The 27,225-nt window shown below is 43.8% G+C and overlaps 1 protein-coding gene across 3 annotated transcripts in view; it reads left to right on the forward strand.

Annotated features, from left to right (window-relative positions):
- LOC120029705 (UBA-like domain-containing protein 1) overlaps positions 1 to 22,962 on the forward strand; it is a 34,482-nt gene extending 11,520 nt beyond the window's left edge. For 2 of the 3 annotated variants that reach the window (XM_038974969.1, XM_038974968.1), the window contains one exon: positions 20,955 to 22,962. In XM_038974969.1, coding sequence (XP_038830897.1) covers positions 20,955 to 21,293 — 339 coding nt within the window. In that variant the 3' untranslated portion in view covers positions 21,294 to 22,962. Of the gene's footprint in view, positions 1 to 18,007; positions 18,265 to 20,954 lie in introns of those variants that run through there. The other variant, XM_038974970.1, reaches the window with a different exon arrangement.
- Positions 22,963 to 27,225: the final 4,263 nt, after the last annotated feature.

A 27,225-nucleotide genomic window follows, 5' to 3' on the forward strand; every position in this document is an offset into this window, starting at 1 on the left:
TAGTAATTGGCAAACCCTAAAAATCGCTGCGCCTCCTTTACTGTGGTGGGAGTCGGCCAATTACGCACTCTCCATCTCCACCCCTGATGTGGAAATGCGATTCCCTAGGAAGGAGACGGCCTGCTGAAAGAACAGGCATTTCTCGGCCTTTACATACAGGTCATGCTCCAACAGTCGTCCATGTACCCTGCGCACCAAGGACACATGCTCGGCGCGTGTAGCGGAGTATATCAGAATGTCATCGATATACACCACTACACCCTGCCCGTGCAGGTCCCTGAAAATCTCATCTACAAAGGATTGGAAAACTGATGGAGCATTCATAAACCCGTACGGCATGACGAGGTACTCATAATGCCCTGTGGTGGTACTAAACGCTGTCTTCCACTCGTCTCCCTCCCGGATACGCACCAGGTTATACGCACTCCTGAGATCCAGTTTAGTGAAGAAGCGCGCCCCATGCATTGACTCAATCGCCGTGGCGATAAGAGGTAGCGGGTAACTGTACCTCACCGTGATTTGATTGAGACCTCTATAGTCAATGCACGGGCGCAGACCTCCATCCTTCTTCTTCACAAAAAAGAAACTCGAGGAGGCGGGTGAAGTGGAGGACCGAATGTACCCCTGACGCAGGGATTCAGAGACATATGTCTCCATAGCCACCGTCTCCGCTTGCGACAGGGGATACACGTGACTCCTGGGAAGCGCAGCGTCTTCCAGGAGATTTATTGCACAATCCCCCCGTCGATGAGGTGGTAATTGAGTCGCCTTCTTTTTACAGAAGGCGAGAGCCAAATCGGCATATTTTGGGGGGATGCGCACGGTAGAGACCTGGTCTGGACTTTCCACCATGGTAGCACCAACGGAAACCCCTATACACCTCCCCGAGCACTCTCGCGACCACCCCGTGAGAGCCCTCTGTTGCCAGGAAATGGTGGGGAGATGATGAGCCAACCAGGGAAGGCCTAGTACCACGGGAAACGCAGGACAGTCAATGGGGAAGAGACTGAATTTCTCCTCGTGACCCTCTTGCGTCTCCATGGCCAGGGAGATGGTGGCCTCCCTGATTAGCCCGGACCCTAATGGTCGACTATCCAGAGCATGTACCGAGAAAGGTCTAACTACAGGAATAATGGGGATCCCTAAACTAAGGGCTAACGCTCTGTCGATAAAATTCCCAGCTGCGCCTGAATCGACGAGCGCCTTATGCTGGGAATGCGGGGAAAACTCAGGGAAACAAACAGGTACAAACAGGTGGTCAACAGAGGACTCTGGATGAGTGTGTTGCAGACTCACCTGGGGTGACGCCAGAGTGCCCTGCCTGCTGCCTCGACTCCCAGAGGCACCAACCCGGCACCGACCGGCAGTGTACCCTCTGCGGCCACAGATGGTGCACGTGATGGCCCCTCCTCCAGCCTCCCTATGCACAGCCCCTCCCAACTCCATTGTCACCGAAGCGGAGGTGCTGGAAGATGGAACCGACAGAGCCCCCTCTGGACGTCCGCGGGTGACCAGCAGGTTATCGATAGTGGTCGATGAGGGCCCTGTCATTCCAGCCTGCTCCGGCGGCCAAGGTCCGGAATTCCAGGGCAAACTCCTGGGCGCTCTTCGTCCCCTGCCTCAAATGGAAGAGTCGTTCCCCGGGGTGAACTCCTCGAAGTGGTCCAACGCCGCGTCTCCTTCTCCCCACACGGCGTTTGCCCACTCCAGAGCTCTCCCCGAGAGGCATGGGACAAAGGCGGACACTCTCTCCCTTCCCGAGGGAGCTGGGTGCACAGTGGCCAGGTATAGGTCCAGTTGTAACAGGAACCCCTGGTACTGTGCTGCCGTCCCATCATACTCCCTGGGAAGGAAGAGACGCATCCCACTGGGACTGGATCCGGCCGGGACGGGTCGAGGTAACCCCGGTTGCGCTGGTTGAGGCACTAGAGAGACTTCCTGTCTCTCCCAGCGGTCCATGGTCTGGACAACGCAATCCATCATGGCCCCAAGATGATGTAACATTGCCGAGTGTTCCTGGACGCGCTCCTCGACTCCTCTAACCGGGGTACCTGCTCCTGATAACTCCATGGTAGGTGTGAAATTCTGTTATGGGTGTGTACTGGAGGCGAAGTCAGGTGCAGGATAGCAGAGTGTAGTTAACAGGCGCAATTTTTATTCCGATCCAAACAAAAGCACATATGTACATACAACGTGCCCAAAACACGGAACATAAACAAAAGTCTGGCGCGTAACAATACCCACATAACATCAAAACAATTTCACACAAAGACATGGAGGGGAACAGAGGACTAAATACATTCAGTGTGATAGGGAATGAAAACCAGGTGTGTATGGAACAAGACAAAACAAATGGGAATATGAAAAATGGAGCGGCAATGGCTAGAAAGCCGGTGACGTCGATCGCCAAACGCCGCCCGAACAAGGAGAGGAGCCGACTTCGGCGGAAGTCGTGACAGTATGTCCATCCTGAATTTTACACGAGTCCTTTGTATTGGTGTAGCCTTGACGGACCAGATGGGACTCATTCCCTCCCAAACCAAAACGAGAAACCAATATTTTCTCTGGTAGGCACAACCTACCTGGCACCCCTATAAACAATAACCTCAAGTCAAAACCGTTACAGCGTGTGCACAGTATATTCGTTATGTATCTTATTTATCACACACGTACAGCATACAGATACAGAGCCTTTGAGTGCAGAATCTGTCAGACAGCGCGAGAGCTGCTTCTGCAGCATCTCAAACAGTAAATGCATAGGCAACGGAAGACAGCCTTCATCAGCTCGTCACACACCACTTTGCAATGAGCTGGAGGGAGTATGCATTTTGAAAACATATACTTAATTATTCGAAACTGGAACGTTTTACTACATATTATGAGGCATGTCTTACCTTGCTTCAAAGTAGCTTAGCCTATCTGTGGAGGCAATTATTTTATATCAACTTTCATTGTCCAGTAGCCAAAGGCACAATCCTAGTCATATAAGCAGCCCGTGCTAGCGTTTTCTACATTTCCAATGGATATTTTCATGTCTGTCACATGAAACCGCTCGCATGTGCTTTTGACAACAGTGTTTTCCCGCTAATTGCATTATGGAACAAACAGTCGCGAGTTGCCGACTGCCTTGTGTGTATTGCTGCGCTTTATAATGTGAAGAAATAATAGTTTATCAACATTTTAAGCTAAACATTCTGATCTGTTGCATCAGACTCATTGCTTATAAACGTTTTTCTTATATGTAACCTAGGCCTACTGGTTGTGTGAATTTGGGATCTATCGTCCCCCAACTGTCCCAGAATCTGGTTTGGAATAGGCCATTTCTTTCTTGGCAAGCTGACCAACAGATTAGGTAAACATTTCTACTATGTTGGATAGTAGATTGTCATAGGCTAGTGATTTTGCTGTTAGTTACTCATCTTGTTGGCTGAAGAAAAGTAAATGTGGGGAGTTATTTTAACATCAGTGTGCATCAGAATTAGGTAAGAAGGACCGCACATAGCATGTTCTGTTCATTTGAATTACCATCATCTAAATGTGATTTCTGTCATTCTGAGCACCGTGGGTGGACACCCTAATCAGGTTATGCACCCAATGCCTATGGGTCCGGTAAATTTCAAAAATGTCCGGTAAATTAAAATGCTGCCGGTCAAATGTCCTGCGCCACATTTTCCTAACGGAAACCCAGTAGTGGGAACTTTGGGGGATTTTAGGTCCCCACGAGGATAGACGAACAAGAGCACACACACATAACTGTATTTTGAAGTCTCCATTACGCTATAACTGGTTGTGTGTCAGATGGTAAGAGATGCACAAGCACAGTCATAAATCATCACAACATGGCTGACTGTACTGTTGCAATGGCTGCAGGGAGAGAAATTGTCCTATCCCTTTCTGTCTGCCTGGCCCTGGACCATGGTCAGTTTATCACCAGGGCAGGAGGGAACAAGGGAGAGAAAATAGAGGAGAGAAGTGAGGTAGCAAGTCAAGAGATGAAATGGAGGAAAGAAGTGCGGTAGCAACAGTGGGAACAAATAAGGAAAGGAGAAAAGGGGGAAGAGAAAGTGGGAGCACTTAGTTTTCCAGCAGGGTAGAATAGGGTAATAACAGGGTAATGATGATGAATTATTTGGAGAAGAGAGATCATTCTTTTCAGTTGATAACACAGATCAGCTTTGTGTCTATGGCAGTCTGTCTGGCTGGTGAAACAAGTTACACTTTTTCATTGGAATTGAATTGAATTGAATTGAACTGAAATCCAATGTATTTTTCCCGTATTGAGAATGTGCAGTGTGCCCCAGGTTTGTGTGAGTGTATGACTGTGTGTATCTGTGTGTGTGTTCTTGCTCATAGTTCCGAATCCAAGGCCTACATCTGTTTAAATGAAATAAAATGTTGTTGGTTGTGTACACATATTTTTCAGATGTTATTGCGGGTGTTCCTAGCTTCAATAGTACAGTAATACCTTACTATACATGCAACCCCCCCCCCACCCCCCCATGCTCAACAGTTTCCCGTGCGTATCAAGAATGGTCCGCCACCCAACGGACATCCAGCCAACTTGACACAACCACTGGGAAGTATTGGAGTCAACATGGGCCAGCATCCCTGTGGAACACTTTTGACACTTTGTAGTCTCATGCCCCGACAAATTGAGGCTGTTCTGAGGGCAAAAGGGGGTGCAACTCAATATTGGGAAGGTGTTCCTAATGATTTGACACTCAGTGTATATGTATATTATGGTGTGTATAGACATTATGGACAGTATATGAATAGAAAAGGTGTACAGCATTAGTTATATAGGATGAGCCTTGACTAGAATACAGTATATACATATGTAGTGGGTAAAACGGTATGCAAATATTATTAAAGTGACCAGTGTTCAATAACAATGTACATAGGGCAGCAGTCTCTAAGGTGTAGGGTAGAGTACCGGCTGGTAGCCAGCTAGTAACAGTGACTAAAGCTCAGGGCAAGGTACTGGGCGGAGGCCGGCCAGTGGTGACTATTTAACAGTCTGATGGTCTGGAGATAGAAGCTGTTTTCTCTGTCCAAGTTTTGATGCACCTCTAATGTCTCCACCTTCTAGATGGAGAACAGCCCATGGCTCGGGTGGCTGAGGTCTTTGATCTTCTTGGCCTTCCTGTGACACAGGGCTGTAGATGTCCTAGAGGGCTAGTGGGCTGACTGCACCACCCTCTGGAGACCCCTGCGGTTGCGGACGGTGCACGTGCCCGACCAGGCAGGGATTCAGCCCGGCAGGATGCTCTCAATGGTGCATCTGTTGAAGTTTAAGGTCTTAGGGGCCAAGACAAATTTCTTCAACCTCCTTAGGTTAAAGAGGCGCTGTTGCTCCTTCTTCAACACACTGTCTGTGTGGATGGACCATTTCAGGTTGTCAGTGATGTGCACGCCCAGGAACTTGGAAGCTTTTCACCCTCTCCACAGCTGCCCTATCAATGTGGATGGGTGCGTGCTCCCTCTGCTGTCTCCTAAAGTCGACAATCAGCGTCTTCATTTTGTTGACATTGAGGGAGAGGTTGTTTTCCTGGCACCACTCCGCCAGGGCCCTCACCTCCTTCCTCTAGGCTGTCTCGTCGTTATTGGTAATCAGGCCTACCACTGTTGTGTTGTCTGCAAACATGATGATGGAGATGTGCGTGGCCACGCAGTCATGGGTGAACAGGGATTACACGAGGGGGCTGAGCACACACCCTTGTTGAGGACCAGCGTAGTGGAGGTGTTGTTGCCTACCTTCACCACCTCGAGCTTAGTGATGAGCTTGGATAACGCTATGGTGTTGAAGGCTGAGCTGTAGTCGATGAACAGCATTCTTACATAGGTATTCCTCTTGTCCAGATGAGATAGAGCAGTTTGCAGTGCGGTAGCGATTGCATCATCTGTGAATCTGTTGTTGTGGTATGTAAATTGTAGTGGGTCTAAGGTGTAGGTGATATGATCCTTAACTAGCCTCAAAGCACTTCATGATGACAGAAGTGAGTGCTACAGGACCATAGTCATTTATTTCAGTTACCTTCGCTTTCTTGGATACAGGAACAGTAGTGGACATCTTGAAGCAAGTGGGGACAACAGACTGGGATATGGGGAGATTGAAAATGTCTGTGAACACTCCAGCCAGCTGGTCTGCACATGTTCTGAAGATGCGGCTCGGGATACCGTCTGGGCCTGCAGCCTTGCAAGGGTTAACACGCTTAAATGTCTTACTCACATTGGAGAACAAAAGGACTTGAGTTCCTGTACGTTACCACAATCACACCATGAGTAGTTAATCATAAAACATACACCTCCACCTTTCTTTTTCCCGGAGAGTTCTTTCTTCCTGTCTGTGCGATGTACAGAGAACCTCGCTGGCTGTATGAACGCGGACAATATATGCAGAGAGAGCAATGATTCCGTGAAACAGAGTATGTTACAGTTCCTGACGTCTCTCTGGAAGGAGATCCTCGCCCTGAGCTCGTCTACTTTATTGTCCAGGGACTGAGCATTCACAAGTAATAATTTCGGAAGCAGTGTATGCACGCCTCCTGAGTTGGACTAAAAGCCCATTCCGTAGCCCCAGGGATGAGTGGAAATGCCTCGGGGGAGGGGGGGGGGGGGGGGGGGGGGGGGCTAAGAACATAGGATCCAATTCAGGAAAGTGAGTTGCTGGTGAGTGACCGGCGATCTGATATCCAAAAGTTATTTAGGACTGTAGGTAATAATGCGAGAAACGTTATTACCTACACACACACGGCGCCATCTTCTGATTCAGGCCACGCAGTGTGTATAGTATTTCCTTGTGCCTTTCTGTATGTGTGTCACAGTGCCAGGCAGTCAGCCACATCAGAAGAGCCTTGGCCTGAGCTCAGCATGTTCCAGCGTGCTGCCCTGCGTGTTTCCAAGAGCACCGCTTCCGAGAACACTGGGCCTGGCTAACCACACCTACACACACACACACACAGGCACACACACGCTGGCTGGCTGGCTCAGGCGACACAGCGAGTGAGGACACGTGGGGGGAGTGCGAGAAGCAGATGTGTTCATGAGAAGTGGTGTTCGCTTTGGTTACACACACACACACACACACACACACACACACACACACACACACTACTTTTCCCAACCTGTAACTGTGAGTGTTCATTGGTGACAGTGTATGTGAAGGATGATGGAAATTCCCAGACTGTGTCGCTGAATATCAGTTCTACATGCCTGACTGACTGACAGACTTACCAGGGGATTTAGGCTAACTAGCAATGAATCTATAGGCCATTTCTCACATTGAATCAGGTTCCCATTAGGGGTGTGAACGTTTAAACCAGCGTTTCCCAAACTCGGTCCTCGGGACCCCAAGTTGTGCACGTTTAGTTTTTTGCCCTAATACTACACAGCTGATTCATATGATCAATGCTTGATGATTAGTTGATTATTTGAATCAGCTGTGTATGCTAGGGCACAAACATTGAACCTTGAAGTCCACCTGTGGTAAATTCAATTGATTGGACATGATTTGGAAAGGCACACACCTGCCTGTATAAGGTCCCACAGTTGACAGTGCATGTCAGAGCAAAAACCAAGCCATGAGGTCGAAAGAATTGTCCGTAGAGCTCCGAGACAGGATTGTGTCGAGGATCTGGGGAAGGGTACTAAAAAAGGTCCCCAAGAACACAGTGGCCTCCATCATTCTTAAGTGGAATAAGTTTGGAACCACCAAGACTCTTCCTAGAGCTGGCCGCCCGGCCTAACTGAGCAATCGGGGGAGAAGGGCCTTGGTCAGGAAGGTGACCAAGAACCCGGTGGTCACTCTGACAGAGCTCCAGAGTTCCTCTGTGGAGATGGGAGAACCTTCCAGAAGGACAACCATCTCTGCAGCACTCCACCAATCAAGCCTTTATGGTAGAGTGGACAGACGGAAGCCACTCCTCAGTAAAAGGTACGTAACAGCCCGCTTGGAGTTTGCCAAAATGCACCTAAAGGACTCTCAAACCATGAGAAACAAGATTCTCTGGTCTGATGAAACCAAGATGGAACTCTTTGGCCTGAATGCCAAGCTTCACATCTGGAGGAAACCTGGCACCATCCCTACGGTGAAGCATGGTGGTGCCAGCATCATGCTGTGGGGATGTTTTTCAGCGGCAGGGACTGGGAGGCTAGTCAGGATCGAGGGAAAGATGAACGGAGCAAAGTACAGAGAGATCCTTGATAAAAACCTGCTCCAGAGCGCTCAGATCCCCAGACTGGGGGCGAAGGTTCACCTTCCAACAGGACAACGACCCTAAGCACACAGCCGAGACAACGCAGGAGTAGCTTTGGGACAAGTCTCTGAATGTCTTTGAGTGGCCAAGCTAGAACCCGATCGAACATCTCTGGAGAGACCTGAAAATAGCTGTGCAGTGATGCTCCCCATCCAACCTGACAGAGCTTGAGAGGATCTGCAGAGAAGAATGGGAGAAACTCCCCAAATACAGGTGTGCCAAGCTTGTAGCGTCTTACCCAAGAAGACTCGAGACTGTAATTGCTGCCAAATGTGCATCAACAAAGTTCCGAGTAAAAGGTATGAATACTTATGTAAATGTGATATCAGTTTTTTTAATTTAATACATTTGCTCCAATTTCCAAAAAACAGTATTTGCTTTGTCATTATGGGGTATTGTGTGTAGATTGATGAGGGAAAAAAACATTTTAGGATAAGGCTGTAACGTAACAAAATGTCTGAATACTTTCCAAATGCACTGTATGCGCACAGTCTGCCCCCTCTCTCCATCTTGCACTGGCTTGCCGCTCTCTTTAACTTCACTAATAATGCGAGTGTGTGTTCGGTCGTTGGTTTGTTTCATGTAGAATATCCCAGCTTTTTCATTGATGATAGGCCCAGCTTTACTGAAGTTGCGAGACATTTCAAGCCAAGAAATTGTGAGATGCAGCATTCCATTGAGAGATACAGCTTTTGATTACCAATAGATAGGCGTACGTGCTGACTCTGTCTGCCTGGTGGCTGACCTGCCTATGTTTTTTGAAAAATTAGCTAAAATTTGTAGTTTTAGTAAGTGGCTCCCATTTTGGCTGTAGTGTTTGTTGCGCGTTCCGGTGAGGGCGCGTACTTCGTTATTTATCTCCGGTAATGGTCTCCGGTATTCTCCGTCTTAAATTGTATTGTTTATTTACATATTAGGGTACCTGAGGATTGATTAGGAACGTTGGTTGATATGTTTGGAAGAAGTTTATTGGTAACTTATGGGATTCATTTGTATGCATTTTGAACGAGGGAAACCGGTGGATTCCTGAGTCAAGCGCGCCAATGAAACATACTTTTTGGGGATATAAAGAAGGACCATTTGTTATGTAGCTGGGACCCTTGTGATTGCATCCAGATGAAGATCTTCAAAGGTAAGTGATTTATTTTATCGCTATTTCTGACTTTCGTGACGCCTCTGCTTGGTTGGAAGATGTATGTAATGCTTTTGTGTGCGGGGCGCTGTACTCAGATAATCGCATGGTGTGCTTTCGCCGTAAAACCTTTTTGAAATCTGACAAAGCGGCTGGATTAACAAAAAGTTAAGCTTTTAAATGATGTATGACACTTGTATTTTCATGAATGTTTAATATTACGATTTTTGTCATTTGAATTTCGCGCTCTGCAATTTCACCGGATGTTGTCGAGGTGAGACGCTAGCGTCCCAATGATCCGTAAGAAGTTTTAAACATTAAGAAAAATCTGCCATTTGTCACATCCCTAGTTTTCATAGTGTCTGGTATTGTCGTTTTCACAAGTAATGTGCTCTCCTGTTTCTAGATATGACTACTGTATATTCATCACCCATTGTTGATCTGCTGTCTCTTGTTTTGCCCAGAGTATGGTGCCCATTGTCATGCACACTTGAAATAAGAAATACACCCCGCTTGGGGTGTTACTAGGAAGGTTAATCAACAGCCATGTTGAGTCCAGCGATCATTCAGCCATCACATAGGGAGGAGAGGTGGGGGCAGCAGAAGACCGATCCACTCCTGCATATGATCATAAGCAGTATGATTGTCAGAGCACAGTGAGAGCTGCAGTGTGTGAACAAAGAACACTGCAAATGTGCTGCATAGTAGAACTGAGCACTCCTACTTTAAACATTGAAAAGATACAGTACTCTCCTCCCTCCTCTCCCCCTCTCTTTATCTCTATACCGTTCTCTATCTCATGTCTCTCTCTCTCGTTCCGACCATTCAGACACCGTTGCCAGTCTGTGCATCATCATGTCTTATCAGGTTGTCTGACATTTTACGGTGGTACACAGAGACTCATCAATTATTCCATTACCTACCATATAATTCCATTAACTACCATAATATTATATGAACTACAGGACGTCCTAGTCACCTAGTCCTAAGGGTTCCTGATAGTCAGAGGAAGCATCCCAATAGTCTAAAGTAAATTATATTGCTTATCTCCTTTCCTGTAATTGCACTGACCTGAAAGGACTGGACAGGTGAAAGCAGTGCTGATGAAGGAGAGGAGACAAGGAGCAGAAGCTACTCTGTTCAGAAGATGCATCACCCACTCAAACAGACCATCCTGCTTCAGTCAATGTCTCTGAAACAACTAGAGGTCGACCGATTAATCGGAATGGACAATTAATTAGGGCCGATTTCAAGTTTTCATAACAATCGGTAATCGGCATTTTTGGACACCGATCTTGGCCGATTACATTGCACTCCACGAGGAGACTGCGTAGCAGGCTGACTACCTGTTATGCGAGTGCAGCAAGGAGCCACGGTAAGGTGCTAGCTAGCATTAAACATATCTTATAAAAAACACACGGTTGATGATATTACTAGTTTATCTAGCTTGTCCTGCATTGCATATAATCAATGCGGTGCCTGTTAATTTATCATTGAATCACAGCCTACTTTGCCAAACGGGGGATTTAACAAGCGCATTCGCGAAAAAAGCACTGTCGTTGCACCGATGTGTACCTAACCATAAACATCAACGCCTTTCTTAAAATCAATACACAAGTATATATTTTTAAACCTGCATATTTAGTTAATATTGCCTGCTAATATGAATTTCTTTTAACTAGGGAAATTGTGTCACTTCTCTTGCGTTCTGTGCAACAGAGTCAGGGTATATGCAGCAGTTTGGGCCGCCTGACTCGTTGCGAACTGTGTGAAGACCATTTCTTCCTAACAAAGACAGCCAACTTCGCCAAATGGGGGATGATTTAACAAAAGCGCATTTGCGAAAAAAGCACAATCGTTGCACGAATGTACCTAACCATAAACATCAATGCCTTTCTTAAAATCAATACACAGAAGTATATATTTTTAAACCTGCAAATAAATTCATGTTAGTAGGCAATATTAAACTAGGGAAATTGTGTCACTTCTCTTGCAGGGTATATGCAACAGTTTGGGCCGCCTGGCTCATTGCGAACTAATTTGCCAGAGTTTTACGTAATTATGACATAACATTGAAGGTTGTGCAATGTAACAGCAATATTTAGACTTATGGATGCCACCCGTTAGATAAAATACGGAACGGTTCCGTATTTCACTGAAAGAATAAACGTTTTGTTTTCGAAATGATAGTTTCCGTATTTGACCATATTAATGACCTAAGGCTTGTATTTCTGTGTGTTATTATATTATAATTAAGTCTATGATTTGATAGAGCAGTCTGATAGAGCAGTCTGACTGAGCGGTGGTAGGCAGCAGCAGGCTCGAAAGCATTCATTCAAACAGCACTTTCGTGCGTTTGCCAGCAGCTCTTCGCTGTGCTTCAAGCATTGCGCTGTTTATGACTTCAAGCCTATCAACTCCCGAGATTAGGCTGGCAATACTAAAGTACCTATTAGAAGTTCCAATAGTCAAAGGTATATGAAATACAAATGGTATAGAGAGAAATAGTCCTTTAATAACTACAACCTAAAACTTCTTACCTGGGAATATTGAAGACTCGTGTTAAAAGGAACCACCAGCTTTCATATGTTCTCATGTTCTGAGCAAGGAACTTAAACGTTAGCTTTTTTACATGGCACATAATTCACTTTTACTTTCTTCTCCAACACTTTGTTTTTGCATTATTTAAACCAAATTGAACATGTTTCATTATTTATTTGAGACTAAATAGATTTTATTGATGTATTATATTAAGTTTAAAATAAAAGTGTTCATTGTTTATTCAGTATTGTTGTAATTGTCATTATTACAAATATATATATAAGAATCGTCCGATTAATCGGCAACGGCTTTTTTGGTCCTCCAATAATCAGTATCGGTATCGGCGTTGAAAAACCATAATCGGTCGACCTCTAGTCACATCACAGTGCAATGACTTTGGAACAGAACTCTTTATTGGACAGAATGGATTTTGAAAACAATCCTGCACCATTCTCCATTATGCTGCTGCACATTCCACCGCTTATTGCAAGGCTCTCGCAAAATGTTTTAATATTTGTTTAATTGTTTATTGAGCGAGGGACGTCATTGGACAGGGATTCATGCCGTGTTACAGTACTAATCGGAACTACGCAACTCTGAAATTTCCTAATTGATAACTGATTGAAGGTTGCAAGTGTAAAACTTCAACCAATTGAAAGTGGCACGTGTAAAAGTACAACCAGTTAGCAAGTTGAAAATGTCAGAGTTTCCTAGTTCCAACTAGCATATGAACACGGCATTGCTCCCGAGTGGCGCAGCGGTCTAAGGCACTGCATCTCAGTGCTAGAGGCGTCACTACGGACCCTGGTTCGACAAAGCTCTCCCTCACCCTCCATTTGCCAAATCTGACCATAATTCTATCCTCCTAATTCCGGCTTAAAAGCAAAAACTAAAGCAGGAAGCACCAGTGACTCGGTCAATAAAAAAGTGGTCAGATGAAGCAGATGCTAAGCTACAGGACTGTTTTGCTAGCACAGATTGGAATATGTTCCGGGATTCTTCCGTTGGCATTGAGGAGTACACCACATCAGTCGCTGGCTTCGTCGATAAGTGTATCGATGATGTCGTCCCCACTGTGACCGTACGTAAATACAGTTGAAGTCGGAAGTTTACATACACTTAGGTTGGAGTCATTAAAACTCGTTTTTCAACCACTCCACAAATATCTTGTTAACAAACTATAGTTTTGGCAAGTCGGATAGGACATCTACTTTATGCATGACTCAAGTAATTTTTCCAACAATTGTTTACAGACAGATTATTTCACTTATAATTCACTGTATCACAATTCCAGTGGGTCAGAAGTTTACATACACTAAGTTGACTGTGCCTTTAAATAGCTCGGAAAACTCCAGAAAATGATGTCATGGCTTTAGAAGCTTCTGATAGGCTAATTGACATAATTTGAGTCAATTGGAGGTGTACCTGTGGATGTATTTCAAGGCCTACCTTCAAACTCAGTGCCTCTTTGCTTGACATCATGGGAAAATCAAAAGAAATCAGCCAAGACCTCAGAAAAATAATTGTAGACCTCCACAAGTCTGGTTCATCCTTGGGAGCAATTTCCAAACACCTGAAGGTACCACGTTCAACTGTACAAACAATAGCACGCAAGTATAAACACCATGGGACCACTCAGCCGTCATACTGCTCAGGAAGGAGGCGCGTTCTGTCTCCTAGAGATGAATGTACTTTGGTGTGAAAAGTGCAAATCAATCCCAGAACAACAGCAAAGGACCTTGTGAAGATGCTGGAGGAAACAGGTACAAAAGTATCTATATCCACAGTAAAACGAGTCCTATATCGACATAACCTGAAAGACCGCTCAGCAAGGATGAAGCCACTGCTCCGAAACCGCCATAAAAAAGCCAGACTATGGTTTGCAACTGCACATGGGGACAAAGATCGTACTTTTTCCTCTGGTCTGATGAAACAAAAATAGAACTGTTTGGCCATAATGACCATCGTTTGGAGGAAAAAGGGGAGGCTTGCAAGCTGAAGAACACCATCCCAACCGTGAAGCACGGGGGTGGCAGCATCATGTTATGGGGGTGCTTTGCTGCAGGAGGGACTGGTGCACTTTACAACATAGATGGCATCATAAGGAGGAAGGAAAATTATGTGGATATATTGAAGCAACATCTCAAGACATCAGTCAGGAAGTTAAAGCTTGGTTGCAAATGGGTCTTCCAAATGGACAATGACCCTAAGCATACTTCCAAAGTTGGCAAAATGGCTTTAGGACAACAAAGTCACTTTAACTCTACCTACATGGATGTACATATTACTTCAATTACCTTGACTAACCGGTGCCACCGCACATTGACTTTGTACCGGTACCCCCTGTATATAGCCTCGCTATTGTTATTTAACTGCTGCTGCTCTTTAATTATTTGTTACTTTTATTTTTTACTTAACTTCTTTGGGGTAGGGGGCAGTATTTTCACGTCCGGATAAAAAGCATGCCCAGAGTAAACGGCCTGCTACAAAGCCATAAAAGCTAGAATATGCATATTATTAGTAGATTTGGATAGAAAACACTCTGAAGTTTCTAAAACTGTTTGAATGATGTCTGTGAGTATAACAGAACTCATCAGGCAGGCAAAACCCTGAGAAAAAAATCCAACCAGGACGTGAGAAATCTGAGGTTGGTTGATTTTCAACTCAGCTCCTATTGAAGATACAGTGGGATATTGGTAATGTTGCACTTCCTAAGGCTTCCACTAGATGTCAACAGTCGTTAGAACCTTGTCTGATGCCTCTACTGTTTAGTGGGGCCGAAGGAGAGAGGATTGAGTCAGGTCTGCCATGACCTGAACATGCTCTGACCATGCGCGTTCATGTGAGAGCGAGCTCTGTTCCATCGCAATTCTGAAGACACAGGATTACTCCGGTTGGAACATTATTGAAGAATTATGTTAAAAACATCCTAAATATTGATTCAATACTTCGTTTGTCATGTTTTTATGGACTGTAATATAACTTTTTAAACTTTTCGTTCGTACTTTCCGCTGGACCTGCCCGCGCATCGTGAGTTTGGAAAGTGTACTGAATGCAAGAACAACAAGGAGGAATTTGGACATAAATGATGGACATTATCGAACAAAACAAACATTTATTGTGGAACTGGGATTCCTGGGAGTGCATTCTGATGAAGATCATCAAAGATAAGTGAATGTTTATATTGTTACTTCTGACTTCTGTTGACTGCATAATATGGCGGCTATATTTGTGTCTTGATTGGGCTCTGAGCGCCGACTCAGATTATTGCATGGTTTGCTTTTTCCGTAAAGCTTTTTTGAAATCTGACAAGGCGGTTGCATTAAGGAGAAGTGCGTCTAAAATTCCATGCATAACTGTTGTATCTTTTAGCAACGTTTATTATGAGTATTCCTGTAAATTCATGTGGCTCTCTGCAAAATCAAAGGACGTTTTGTGACTTCTGAATGTAAGGCGCCAATGTAAACTCAGATTTTTGGATATAAATATGAACTTTACCAAACAAAACATACATGTATTGTGTAACATGAAGTCTTATGAGTGTCATCTGATGAAGATCATCAAAGGTTAGTGATTAATTTTATCTATATTTCTGCTTTTTGTGAATCCTCTCTTTGGCTGGAAAAATGGCTGTGTTATTCTGTGAATAGGCACTCACCTAACATAATCGTTTGGTTTGCTTTCGTCGTAAAGCTTTTTTGAAATCGGACACTGTGGCTGGATTTACAACAAGTGTATTTTTAAAATGGTGTAAAATACATGTATGTTGAGGAGTTTTAATTATGGGATTTCTGTTGTTTTGAATTTGGCGCCCTGCACTTTCACTGGCTGTTGAAGAGGTGGGACGCTAACGTCTCACGTACCGTAGAGAGGTTTTAACATGTTATTTTTCTTAAAACTACATTGTTGGTTAAGGGCTTGTAAGTAAGCAGTTCACTGTAAGGCATTCGGTGCATGTGACAAATACATTTTGATTTGATTTGATTCCAGGCTGGGTCACAACTGGCCTGATTGGGAATCCCGTAGGGTGGCGCACAATTGGCCCAGCGTCGTCCGGGTTATGGTTTATTTTTTTAAATGTTTTATTTAACCTTTATTTACCTGACTTGCCTAGTTAAATAAAGGTTAAATAAAAAAATAGCGGGAATGTGGGTGGAGGGAAAGATAATGACGGTGAAAGGTGAAGTTACTCCTAGACACTGATCTATGGTCAGTTTGATGTTTTCCCCCTAATGATTAGTATTAGGATTCGGGGAGGGTAAGCTGATCCTAGGTCTGTGCCTAAGGGCAACTTCTACCCAGAGCTTTGTGGTTATTTAGTTAAACTCTAATGGATCTGTCTGCAGGTGGTGACGTGAAACAGCTACCTGAAGGAGAGACAGAGACCTTTGTAACATGTGGTTGAATCATATGTAGGGCTACAGCATTCATGTGATGTTTCAAGGCAGAGGGGTAACGTTTGAACCCCTCCAGTCTGTGAATGCAGGCTGGATAGTTATAGGGAGGAATATCTGCTTCTCCTTACAAATTCAATACAAATTGCTCCCTGTAAACATGGTTTTACTCAGGAATGTCGTCGGTCAGACTGGAAATGACTGCTCATCAGTCTTGCAAGGAGAAGCACAGAGAGAGCAGTGAGGAGTGAGCGACTGAGACTTAAGCTTCACCAAAGTGGAGGGCTGGTTGGACAGACAGACAGGCAGGCATGTCTAGAGCGGTGCAGAGTGAAACTTCAGATTGGAGTCCACAGTAAACTGCACTCAGTAAACAGATCTGTAGAAAGTTAATGACAGATGTGTCTAAGCTTGCTCTAGTCCTATCCATCACCACCAGGTCTGTCTTCCTCATAGCAACGGACCGTCCCCAAGGCAACGCCTCAGTGTTTGCCGTGTTTAGAACACACTCCTAGAACAAATATTCACCAGTTCTCTAAATAATGAATGCTGGTAACATGCATTTCTCTTAGTTTAGGTAACATCCATGTCCCCCTGATTCCCCTTACCGAAAAAACGGCCTTCTGAGGGGTTGGGTTAAATGTGGAAGACACATTTCTATTGAATGCATTGTTATGTAGCTGATTAGGTATGCCTTTCCCTTCCCCAAATACGCATGTATGAATGTATGTGCTTTTCTCATTTTAAATGCACATGCCACCAGTCGCCTCAGCCAATCGGATTTGATTCTTTGCCCGCACGCACTGTCCCAGCTAGCCTTTGAAGTATTACCTGACTGTGTCCTTCACAGACAAACACCTCCTAGTTTTAATCTGCTGCCAGCCTAATCAAGCTACTATGGTTTTACAGCAGGCGCTAATGCTGCAGTCTGCACAGCCCTAGCCTGTGTGTGCTGCCTGGCTACCGCTGATATGTGGGAATAAACTGTACATATAGTTTCTCTGAGCATGTGCTTCATCTTAGGCTATATTGACATTGTTTGGGACTGCACCGAAAACATCTAGGCTAGGCCTGCTTCGTTTTTCTTTGGATAAACAACAGCAGCACCTAGACAATGACTGCTAGGTTGAGGGCACAGAGACTAGACCTCTACAGTGTGCTGTCTACACTGAGAACAGATCATTTCCCCAATGGAGCAATACATAATCACTGTCCTGTTGTGTGCGTGCGTTAGAGCTGGGCAATATGGACAAAAATCCATATTGCGATAAATTGTCTGAATTGATGCGATAACGATAAATAGAATGATAAGTTTATAACATTAATGTGCATCACAGTTTTTTCTAGTAATTTGATGGTTGTAGCAATCAATTGTCCTATTAACAATCATCCATGTTAGCAAACTTGTTTAATTTCAAACTTCACATTTCTTTATTATCGGCTACTTATTGTAATAAAAAATATCAGCAAAAGTAATCGGTATGGCCGGTGTCGTACATTTTTCGTTTCATCGTCCCAGCTCTAGAATGTGTGTGTGTGTGTGTGTAGGACGTTGGTGAGTGTATGTGAGTGAGTGAGAAGGGCATATGTGAGCTCAGCAGTAAAACAATCTGGGGTGGTCTGTTTAACGGTGGCTGTGTTAGATATCTGAGTAGAGTAAATAGGGAGGAAGTAGAGGGGGTAACCATGAAGGACAGGAAGTTACCACTCGCTGCAGGGTGTCTCTTTACACATAGGACAGGAAATAGACCGTAGACATGACACAGCACTTCCTGTTAGAGGGCAACAGAGACATGCTCACCCTTCATATCATGCCGCTCATCGGGGCTAAATCTGGATGCATACATGACACATTCTCAAAATGAGCATTCATCACGCGCTGGGCTTTTCTTACACTAGTTTTGTTCTTCGGACCTTGTTTACCTGCTGTTGGGAGTTAAAGGTAATAATGGCTTGTTGTAGTTCCAGGTCTTTAGACTAACTTTTTCAGTTGATAGCACCAGCACATGATTTGGTCGCACCAATTTTTCACCGCTACTTGGCAATAATAACTGTCTCATAATGTACCTGCATTCCATACAGAAACAGGCTAATAATGACGATCCATCTTTTAAATTAGCATGCCCTTGCAGGGCTTGACATTCAGGTACATTTGGCAGTGGCACCCAGGGCCATCAGAAAGCTACTGGACCAAATGAAAATAATACTTGCCCGGGAAAGCGGATGATGCGTGCATAATTTAAATGTTATCTGAGCAAGTAGCCTATAATGACTTACCCTCCATACACAAATAATTACATTTTAACTTGACAATATCATAATTACATTGATTGCACAATCTCAAAAAGGGTGTTATTGTTAGCGTTTTTAAACAGACACTCTACAGTTGTAGAGCCCTTAAAATGTGTTTGATCTTTTCATAAATTCAGTTTTTGTAGTAACATTTTTCTAGGTTTACGAGGTATTCGGTCTCAAAATCACACTTTTTTTATAGAAACACTACAAAATCTGGATGTTCTAAATCCAAACAATGCTTAAGGAGACCACTTTTAAGGTCGGGAAACATTACAAAAAAAATGTGTAGTGTGTTGATGCCCTTTAATTCAATTGTGCGCTTAGCTAGAGACCTTGTGTTTAGCTAGCGGTGTTTCGTACTGTACAGTGTGTGATGGCAGAGTTAGCAAAACAAATGCCCCGCGATTGATACAAATCATCATGATATCATTCTGCCAGGTAAGCAGGCCTACCTTGCCATCAAAATGTACTGTAATTGGGAAGTTTTTTTGAGAAAGCATTTCGAAATGTTCATTCAAACAGCGCATGATGACTGAATTGAGCGTCGCAAAGATTTAACCAAGACTTCGGACTAAACTTTTTAAAAACCTGGTCTGCATGCCCATTGTTGCGTATCCATTGCTGTTTGAATAAATCTGCATCATAAAAAAAATAATTGTGAACCAAAAACAAACTTTACCAACAAAAAATATTTCACTGGCACCCCAGTTTTGAGCCCTCCTTCAGAAGTAGACAGTAGGTCTATGGGGCTGCCTGTGTAACAGCTTGTTGTTGTGGTCAGCTATAAACAGTAGGTCTATAATAATAGGCCTATCTATGTGGAGTAAAGGAAACTGGCCCTGGACCAACCAGGCCTCTTGGAGTGAGATCATTTTTGTTTTTGCCTCAACACTTTGAGGAGTGTGTTCTGAAAAAGTGTTTAAGTCTACCTGACCTGGCTTCTGACCTGCAGGGAGGTGCTGGTTGGCTGCTCCATGTTGTTTTTGGCTGGATAGGGGGTTGTACTGTATATGGGGGAGTTCTTTCTGACATTGTTGTCTTCACCCACACCACCATCGTCGTCACTGAAGGAGCTACTACCAGAGACGGGACCGTGACAATCAGGTGATCTGCTAACATGATGTGAGGTCATGGAGGGTCACCTTGTTAATAGGGACATATAACACTGAATGAGTTTCCAAAACCTTTCAGAGTATATTTATGTGATCAAAGCCATTCCCAGTGGTCTAACTGCACTAATGAAAAACAATATTAGCTTTGATGATGATCACAGAGCTTATCCAGAACTCAGCCTGGAAGGCGTGGGCTTACTTGAGAAATCTTGTAACAAATACATGAGACACGTTTCCATTCAAAGAACCAATTTATGCCTAGAGGTAAAACAAATACCTTACAAATACTGTATACCAAACAAACTTAAGGAAGTGCTCTTTTAAGATTTTGCATAAGATATCACGTATCCATGTAATTCCATGTTGTCCAAATTTGTTGATGTTGATATGTGTTTTCTGCAAAAAAGAAGGTGAAAATCTGACACACTAGGTTCTACTGTATGAGTGTAAGTCTGTGATAGATTTCTGGGAAAACCTTGCAGAATACATATTTAGCTTTTATAAAACTACACATGTTTTTGACATGAAGGTTATACTATGCTACTATTGCGATGATAAGACCATTGAAATTATTGTGATTTTTTTTTATTTATTCTAGTTGCCAAATACATAATCAATACACAAATACACAATCAAAAATTCCAGAATTCTATACCAAAATGACAAATATTTGATTTAATTGAATCATCTAGTTAAGACATCATCCTACTTAATAACAAAAATAATGACATCTTCTTGAATCATTATGAGGTCATGTATTTAAAGTCTGTTGTTTTTACCTGTGTGTTTTGTTTTGTGTTAGACATGTTTGATTTAGTGATGTAAGTTGTTGATTGCTGATAATATGTAGAATTCATATTTTTGCCTGATATTTGTAATGTGTACAAAAAAACAACACAAAAAATGTTGTTAGGAACAGAACAAAGAGGAGGAAAAGAGAGGAGGAATGTCATCAGGATCCTCAGGGAGAGAGAGGACGGGATCCCCCTACATTCCCCTCTCTGTTTTGGACTGACCTTATACAGGCTTAGATATACAGGCATCCTCATCCTGGATGTAGTGATGGTGTGAAACAAACTGGATGCACGGCAGTGATAGTGTGATAGTGATACGTATAGTGATAAGTGTGATAATGATAGTTATATCACATTGTGTGATGTATATGGATGTGCTCCTCCATATGTCTTCTCTCCCCCTAACATCTCTCTCCATCTCTCTCCTCCAGATGTGCACCCCAGCCAACACACCGGCCACCCCGCCCAACTTCCCTGATGCCCTCACCATGTTCTCCCGACTCAAGGCCTCGGAGAGCTTCAACAGCAGCAGCCCCATGGCCTCCATGGCCACCTCTCCCCCTCCTCCACACGGTTGCTGGGGCGTGCCCCCACTCCCCATGCCCATGAGCGGCCCACAGGGTCAGGGACTCTGGACTCAGGGGCAGCCCCCTTCGCAGCCCCCCTCTAACCCCACTGTCTGGCCCACGGGGGTCACCGTTAACCCCCACCAACACCAACACCCAGCCACCGAACAGAAGGCGAGTGTGGCCATGGAGGCCGAGAGATGAGGGGCAGGACTAGACGGCCCTGGAGGGAGGGGAGGGGAGGGGAGGGGAGGGGGATGAGTGATGAGGAAAGTGAAGGTGTGTCTCTTTCCAATTGAGGATGGTAGGGTGGAGATAGAGACAGCTACACAAACCAAGAAAAACCAAGCAAGTACTAAACGTGGACAATTCAAGAAGTGGAAACAATGCAAATAAGAAATCAAACGTTTTTTTTTGTTTTTAAGAAGCGCACACACTTAGTAATAAGAAAGAGAGCAACTGAAATCTTTGTTTAGAAAAAAATATTCTTTCAGTAAATGCATAGATAAGAGAAATGTATGGAACAAAAAATCTTCAAGTCCAAGGATTATACTTCTGATGTTTTCTGAGACAAGGACTTAAAAGGCAGCAACTGTTTCTGCTCTTTCTTTTCTTCTCTTCTTTTCATCTGTGTTTTTCTCTACTGGGAACATGTTATAAAGAGTGTGTGTACTGCATGGAGAGAGAGGATCTGGCAGTGCAGTGTTTATACTCTACTCATCACGAACGTGTTTGTGTGTAACCATCTCTCACACACACACACACACACGCACAGCAGAGCAGAAGAAACAGCGACCTAGTTTTCATTACCCATCATAAGGTGGGACTCTTCTTACCTCACCTAGTCGTCACCTGACTTCTTTCAGCCTATCAGGGATTCTCAACTGTTTGACAACGCAGGACATTTTTTTTAAACCAATTGTGATTTTTCAGCTCTGGTATTTGCTCATGTTGACGGTGATATTGTGCACTGCTATAGCTTTTCTTTCCAACGAGGGGTGATGCTTTGCTATTAACCTAGTCTGGAAGATAGAACTGTCCACTGCAAGGTTTCTGCAGATTTGGGTATTATATAAAAATCACGGTTTGATATATTATAGTTTAATATGTTTTTTTTCCTTGGTGGGAGGATTTGCGAGTGGGCGGGATTTGTTTAGATTGTGTTTGGGAAGAGCTGATCGGTGAGGGGGAGAAAAATATCTACAGAAAAAACAGACTACTATACTATTTGTAAAGCAGAACTTGCCACTTTGCATGATGTGCTCATAATGTATACTGTCTTTTGTAGCAAATATACATGAAACCGAGATGTGTTTCTGGCTGTGGGGGCAGGGGATACTACATTTGAACCAGTATTTTACTAGGCACGTCAGTTAAGACCACATTCTTATTCACAATGACGGCCTATATGTTTTTTTCCATTCCCTCTGGTATATAATTTCTATTGCAGCATTATACAACTGGTCATCCCGTGTACTGTGATCCTGCCTATAGCAGGCTATGAAAGGCATTGATTCAAGGCAATATTCACATGCATTCAGTTCTGTTGTCATTGGGTTATTTAAATTGAATAAAGTATATAAAATAAAACCTAGCTAGAAATATCTTTTTCTTTTTTTAGGAAGAAAAATTAAACTAGGAATAACTTCTTTGGACAATATAATACTGATTATGAGTAAACCATCTTTAAATTGACTAAAATAATGTTTCAGTTCATCCCTTATCCACCATTTTGTTTGAATCCGGGCGTCTCGGGATGGTTTCCCCCTGTATGACTGTATTGATATACCATTTCCACAATATTTGTGGACTACCTGATAATTAACTTATCATTTTTTGTGTTCCTAAATAAATATTGTATGTTGACCTTCAAGGTATGATGTATGTCTCTTTAGTTGTGACTGAATTTACTCTAGCCGTTAGCTGGTGAGTGAAAGAGAGATGGCGATTTAGAGACGAGAGGGGTAGAGAGAGATTGATATTTACTGAACAAAAATATAAATGCAACAATTTCAAGATTTTACTGAGTTACAGTTCATATAAGAAAATCAGTCAATTGAAATAAATTCATTAGGCCCTAATCTATGGATTTCACATGACTGGGCAGTGGCGCAGCCATGGGTAGGCCTGGGAGGGCATATGCCAGCCAATCAGAATTAGTTTTTCCCCACAAAGAGGGATTTATTACAGACAGAAATACTCCTGTTTCATCAGCTGTTCAGGTGGCTGGTCTCAGACGATCCCACAGGTGAAGAAGCCGGATGTGGAGGTCCTGGGCTGGCATGGTTACACATGGTCTGCGGTATTTAGTTCAGTTGGACGTACTGCCAAATTCTCTAAAACAACGTTAGAGGCGGGTTATGGTAGAGAAATTAACATTCAATTATCTGGCAACAACTCTGGTAAACATTCCTGCAGTCAGCATGCCAATTGCACGTTCTCTCAAAACTTGAGACATCTGTAGAATTTTGTTCTGTGACAAAATTGCACATTTTAGAGTGGCCTTTTATTGTCCCCAGTACAAGGTGCACCTGTGTAATGATCATGCTGTTTAATCAGATTCTTGATATGCCACAGCTGTCAGGTGGATGGATTATTTTGGCAAAGGAGAAATGCTCACCAAAGCATCACCGGGGGCAAACTACCCGCCCTCCATGACACCTACAGCACCCGATGTCACAGAAAGGCCAAAAAGATCATCAAGGACATCAACCACCCGAGCCACTGCCTGTTCACACCGCTACCATCCAGAAGGCGAGGTCAGTACAGGTGCATCAAAGCTGGGACTGAGAGATTAAAAAACAGCTTCTATCTCAAGGCCATCAGACTGCTAAACAGCAATCACTAACTCAGAGAGGCTGCTGCCTTCATTGAGACCCAATCACTGGCCACTTTAATAAATGGATCACTAGTCACTTTATACAATGCACTCTAAATAATGCCACTTTAATAATGTTTACATATCTTACATTACTCATATCACATGTATATACTGTATTTTATACCATCTATTGCACCTTTGCCATCCATATACTTATCTGTACATATTCTAATTCACCTCTTTAGATTTGTGTGTATTAGGTAGTTGTTGGGAATTGTTAGATTACTTGTTAGATATTACTGCCCTGTTGGAACTAGAAGCACAAGCATTTCGCTACACTCGCATTAACATCTGCTAACCATATGTATGTGACAAATAACATTTGATTTGATGCAAATTTGTGCACAGAATTTGAGAGAAATACGCTTTTTGTGCGTACGGAACATTTCTGGGATCTTTTATTTCAGCTCATGAAACATGGGACCAACACTTTACATGTTGCGTTTATAATTTTGTTCAGTATAGATAGAGAAAAGAGTTGGAGGAGAAAGAAAGGGAGAGTCAGCTTGGGTGAACCGAAATGTGTTAACAGTGACACAGAGAAGATGGATGAATCCTAATTATCACGCCTGGCTACTCAAGCGAGGAAAAGGAATTTAATCCACCAGACCAGTGTCAGACAGAAAGACTCCTAACTCCCGTTTAACCAGTAGGCTACCGTCGGTCTTCTTGTCCCTCAATACTGGTCTGACAACTATGCTGACTGGGCACTGATGACTATGTTTAGGCTCTCCTGCATGTGAGGTCATCAAGGCTGTGGGGAGGGGGAGGGGATGTGTGTGGACGAGTGTAGGCTCTCGTGACAGACTGGTAATGTGCAAGATTAGGTTCTGGGTTCTGAGATTCGTTTGTGTGAGTTTTTCTTCCTCACTACCACCTTATTAGAAAGAGCCACATACGCACCTACTGTAGCAACGCTGAGCTGTAAGTATTGGATGAGATACAACTGATCCAAAAGACGGAAAGAATGACACATAAAAAAGGGAAGGTGTGGCGTTCGACAGAGAATAGATTAAAGAGTAGGAGAGAGAGCGTCATTTGATTTGATAGAGGGTTTGATCAAGAAGGCAGCCATCCCTCCTTTTACCTCCCAGAATAAAAGAGTTGTACGTGTAAACACAAACACCAGCTGTTTCCAACACACACGCAAAACGCACACTCATAAACAGACACATACAAACACATCCGTCCTATCGTCATAGTAACGGTGAGGTCACTGAGTTTTCCCTCAGCTCACCGCTGCCTGCTTCACACTCCTCAGCAGGAAATGAGAGAGAGCGCCTTTGATTCCTGTGTGCCCTGCCCTTCCCAACCCAGCGTTGTGTGTGTGAGTGATTCAAAGCACTGCCAACTTGGCACTGGGCTGCGGCTCTGAGCCTGTGGGAGCAGGCATGGGACCCAGCCTGACTAACATTACCCAGAGTATTCTGTCTCGCACACACACTGTTGTGTTTAGAGCACCACAGAACAGCACAGCCTGGTACAGTATGGTGCAGTGGAGGCAGTAGGCCAAAATACACTCACATGACAATGAGACCTGAAGACTTACATCAAGGCTTTAGCTCAGCGTGCTAACACGGTACTGAGTCACGCAGACCAGACCACCCAGGTTGGATACCTGTTTAGTTGGTTGCTATAGAAGAGTAGGCTATGGTGTAGATTTTCCATGACACAGCCAACCACATTACACAGCACAGTAGCACTGCTCACAGAAACTCAATACAGCATATCCAATGTTAGTCTAAAACCTTATAGCAACGCTTACAGGAAAATTGCATATAATCTAATAATGACAAAGTCAGTTTCATACATAGGCTTCTCTTATTCAGCGGGCAAACCATTTGCAAGGCCACCAATATTAGAAAGCAGCCTTCGAGTCCAACCACTCTAGTCAGGAATGCTGGACTTTAGTTTCCGCTTTCACTGGAGCTGGCACTGGACCACACTGAGATAACCATTTCAGGCGCAAATTGCCCTTCACCACAGATCTAGGATCAGCCTACTCACCCCTAATCCTAGGGTGGGAAACGCAAAACTGACCTTGGTGTCTAGGGGTAATTTCATCATATGCTGAGTAGGCCAGCCAGGCAGGAGAGATAAAGGGAGATAAGAGGAGAGCAGGGGAGAGTATCAATCAAATCTATTTTATAAAGCCCTTTTTATATCAACAGTTGGCACAAAGTTTTTATACAGATACCCAGCCTAAAACCCCAAAAGGCAAGCAATGCAAATGTAGAAGCACAGTGGCTAGAAAAAAACCTGGAGAGGAACCAGACTCGAAGGGGTGGTCAGTGCTCTTCTGGCTATGACGGGTGGAGATTGTAAGAGTACATGGCTATTAAGGCCAGATCATTCTTCAAGATGATCAAATGTTCATAGATGACCAGCAGGGTCAAATAATAGTCACTGTGTTTATAGAGGGTGCAACCAGTCAGCACCTGAGGAGTAAACGTAGGTTGGTTTTTCTGAACTGAGCATTCAGAGGTTGAGACAACAGGTGAGAGAGAAAGAGAGAGAGAGAGAGAGAGAGAGAGAGAGAGAGAGAGAGAGAGAGAGAGAGAGAGAGAGAGAGAGAGAGAGAGAGAGAGAGAGAGAGAAAATCTAGTAGAGGAGAGTAAAGGAAAGCAGGGGAGAGTAGAGGGCATGGTGGTATTGGGTGCGTTGGTAACCTGGCCCCCGAGTCTCTCCGGGTGAGGCTGAAGACGGTTGGTTCCTTAATAAATGTCCATGAGTTAGCAGGAAATGGGACAAAGGTTGTAACATGCTGGAAGGGAGGGGCAGGAGGGAAGGAGGGAAAGAGAGAAATAAGACAAAAGAAAGAGTGTGAGTGTGTAAATAAGAGAGAGAAATAGACTGCACAAGAGAGCGAGAGAGGGAGAGATTAATATAGATGGATCCATAAAAACCTATTACAACTCTCCGCTGGTCCATTCTAGTGGTTTATAGTGTTGAAACTCAGCCATAGAGAAGTCTACAGGGAGACATCTTTACTCACCTCACTGCCCTCACACTCACAGCAAATCACCGTTACAAACACTAGCCAGGATACCATTCAAATATACTTATATACTCTCATGAACAGATATATAACTCATACACAAAATATAGTACAATAGGTACAGTGCTTTATTATCCATGTTTGTTAGAAAGATGGACCTGTACATTTCACAGTGCAATGGCTATGTGCAATGTACTGTATGTAGCCTACCATGTGAATGAGATGCTCCATTTATTCTATACAGCAGTATCAGTAGC

The sequence above is a fragment of the Salvelinus namaycush genome, chromosome 35 (assembly GCF_016432855.1).
Source record: "Salvelinus namaycush isolate Seneca chromosome 35, SaNama_1.0, whole genome shotgun sequence".
Lineage (NCBI taxonomy): Eukaryota > Metazoa > Chordata > Actinopteri > Salmoniformes > Salmonidae > Salvelinus > Salvelinus namaycush.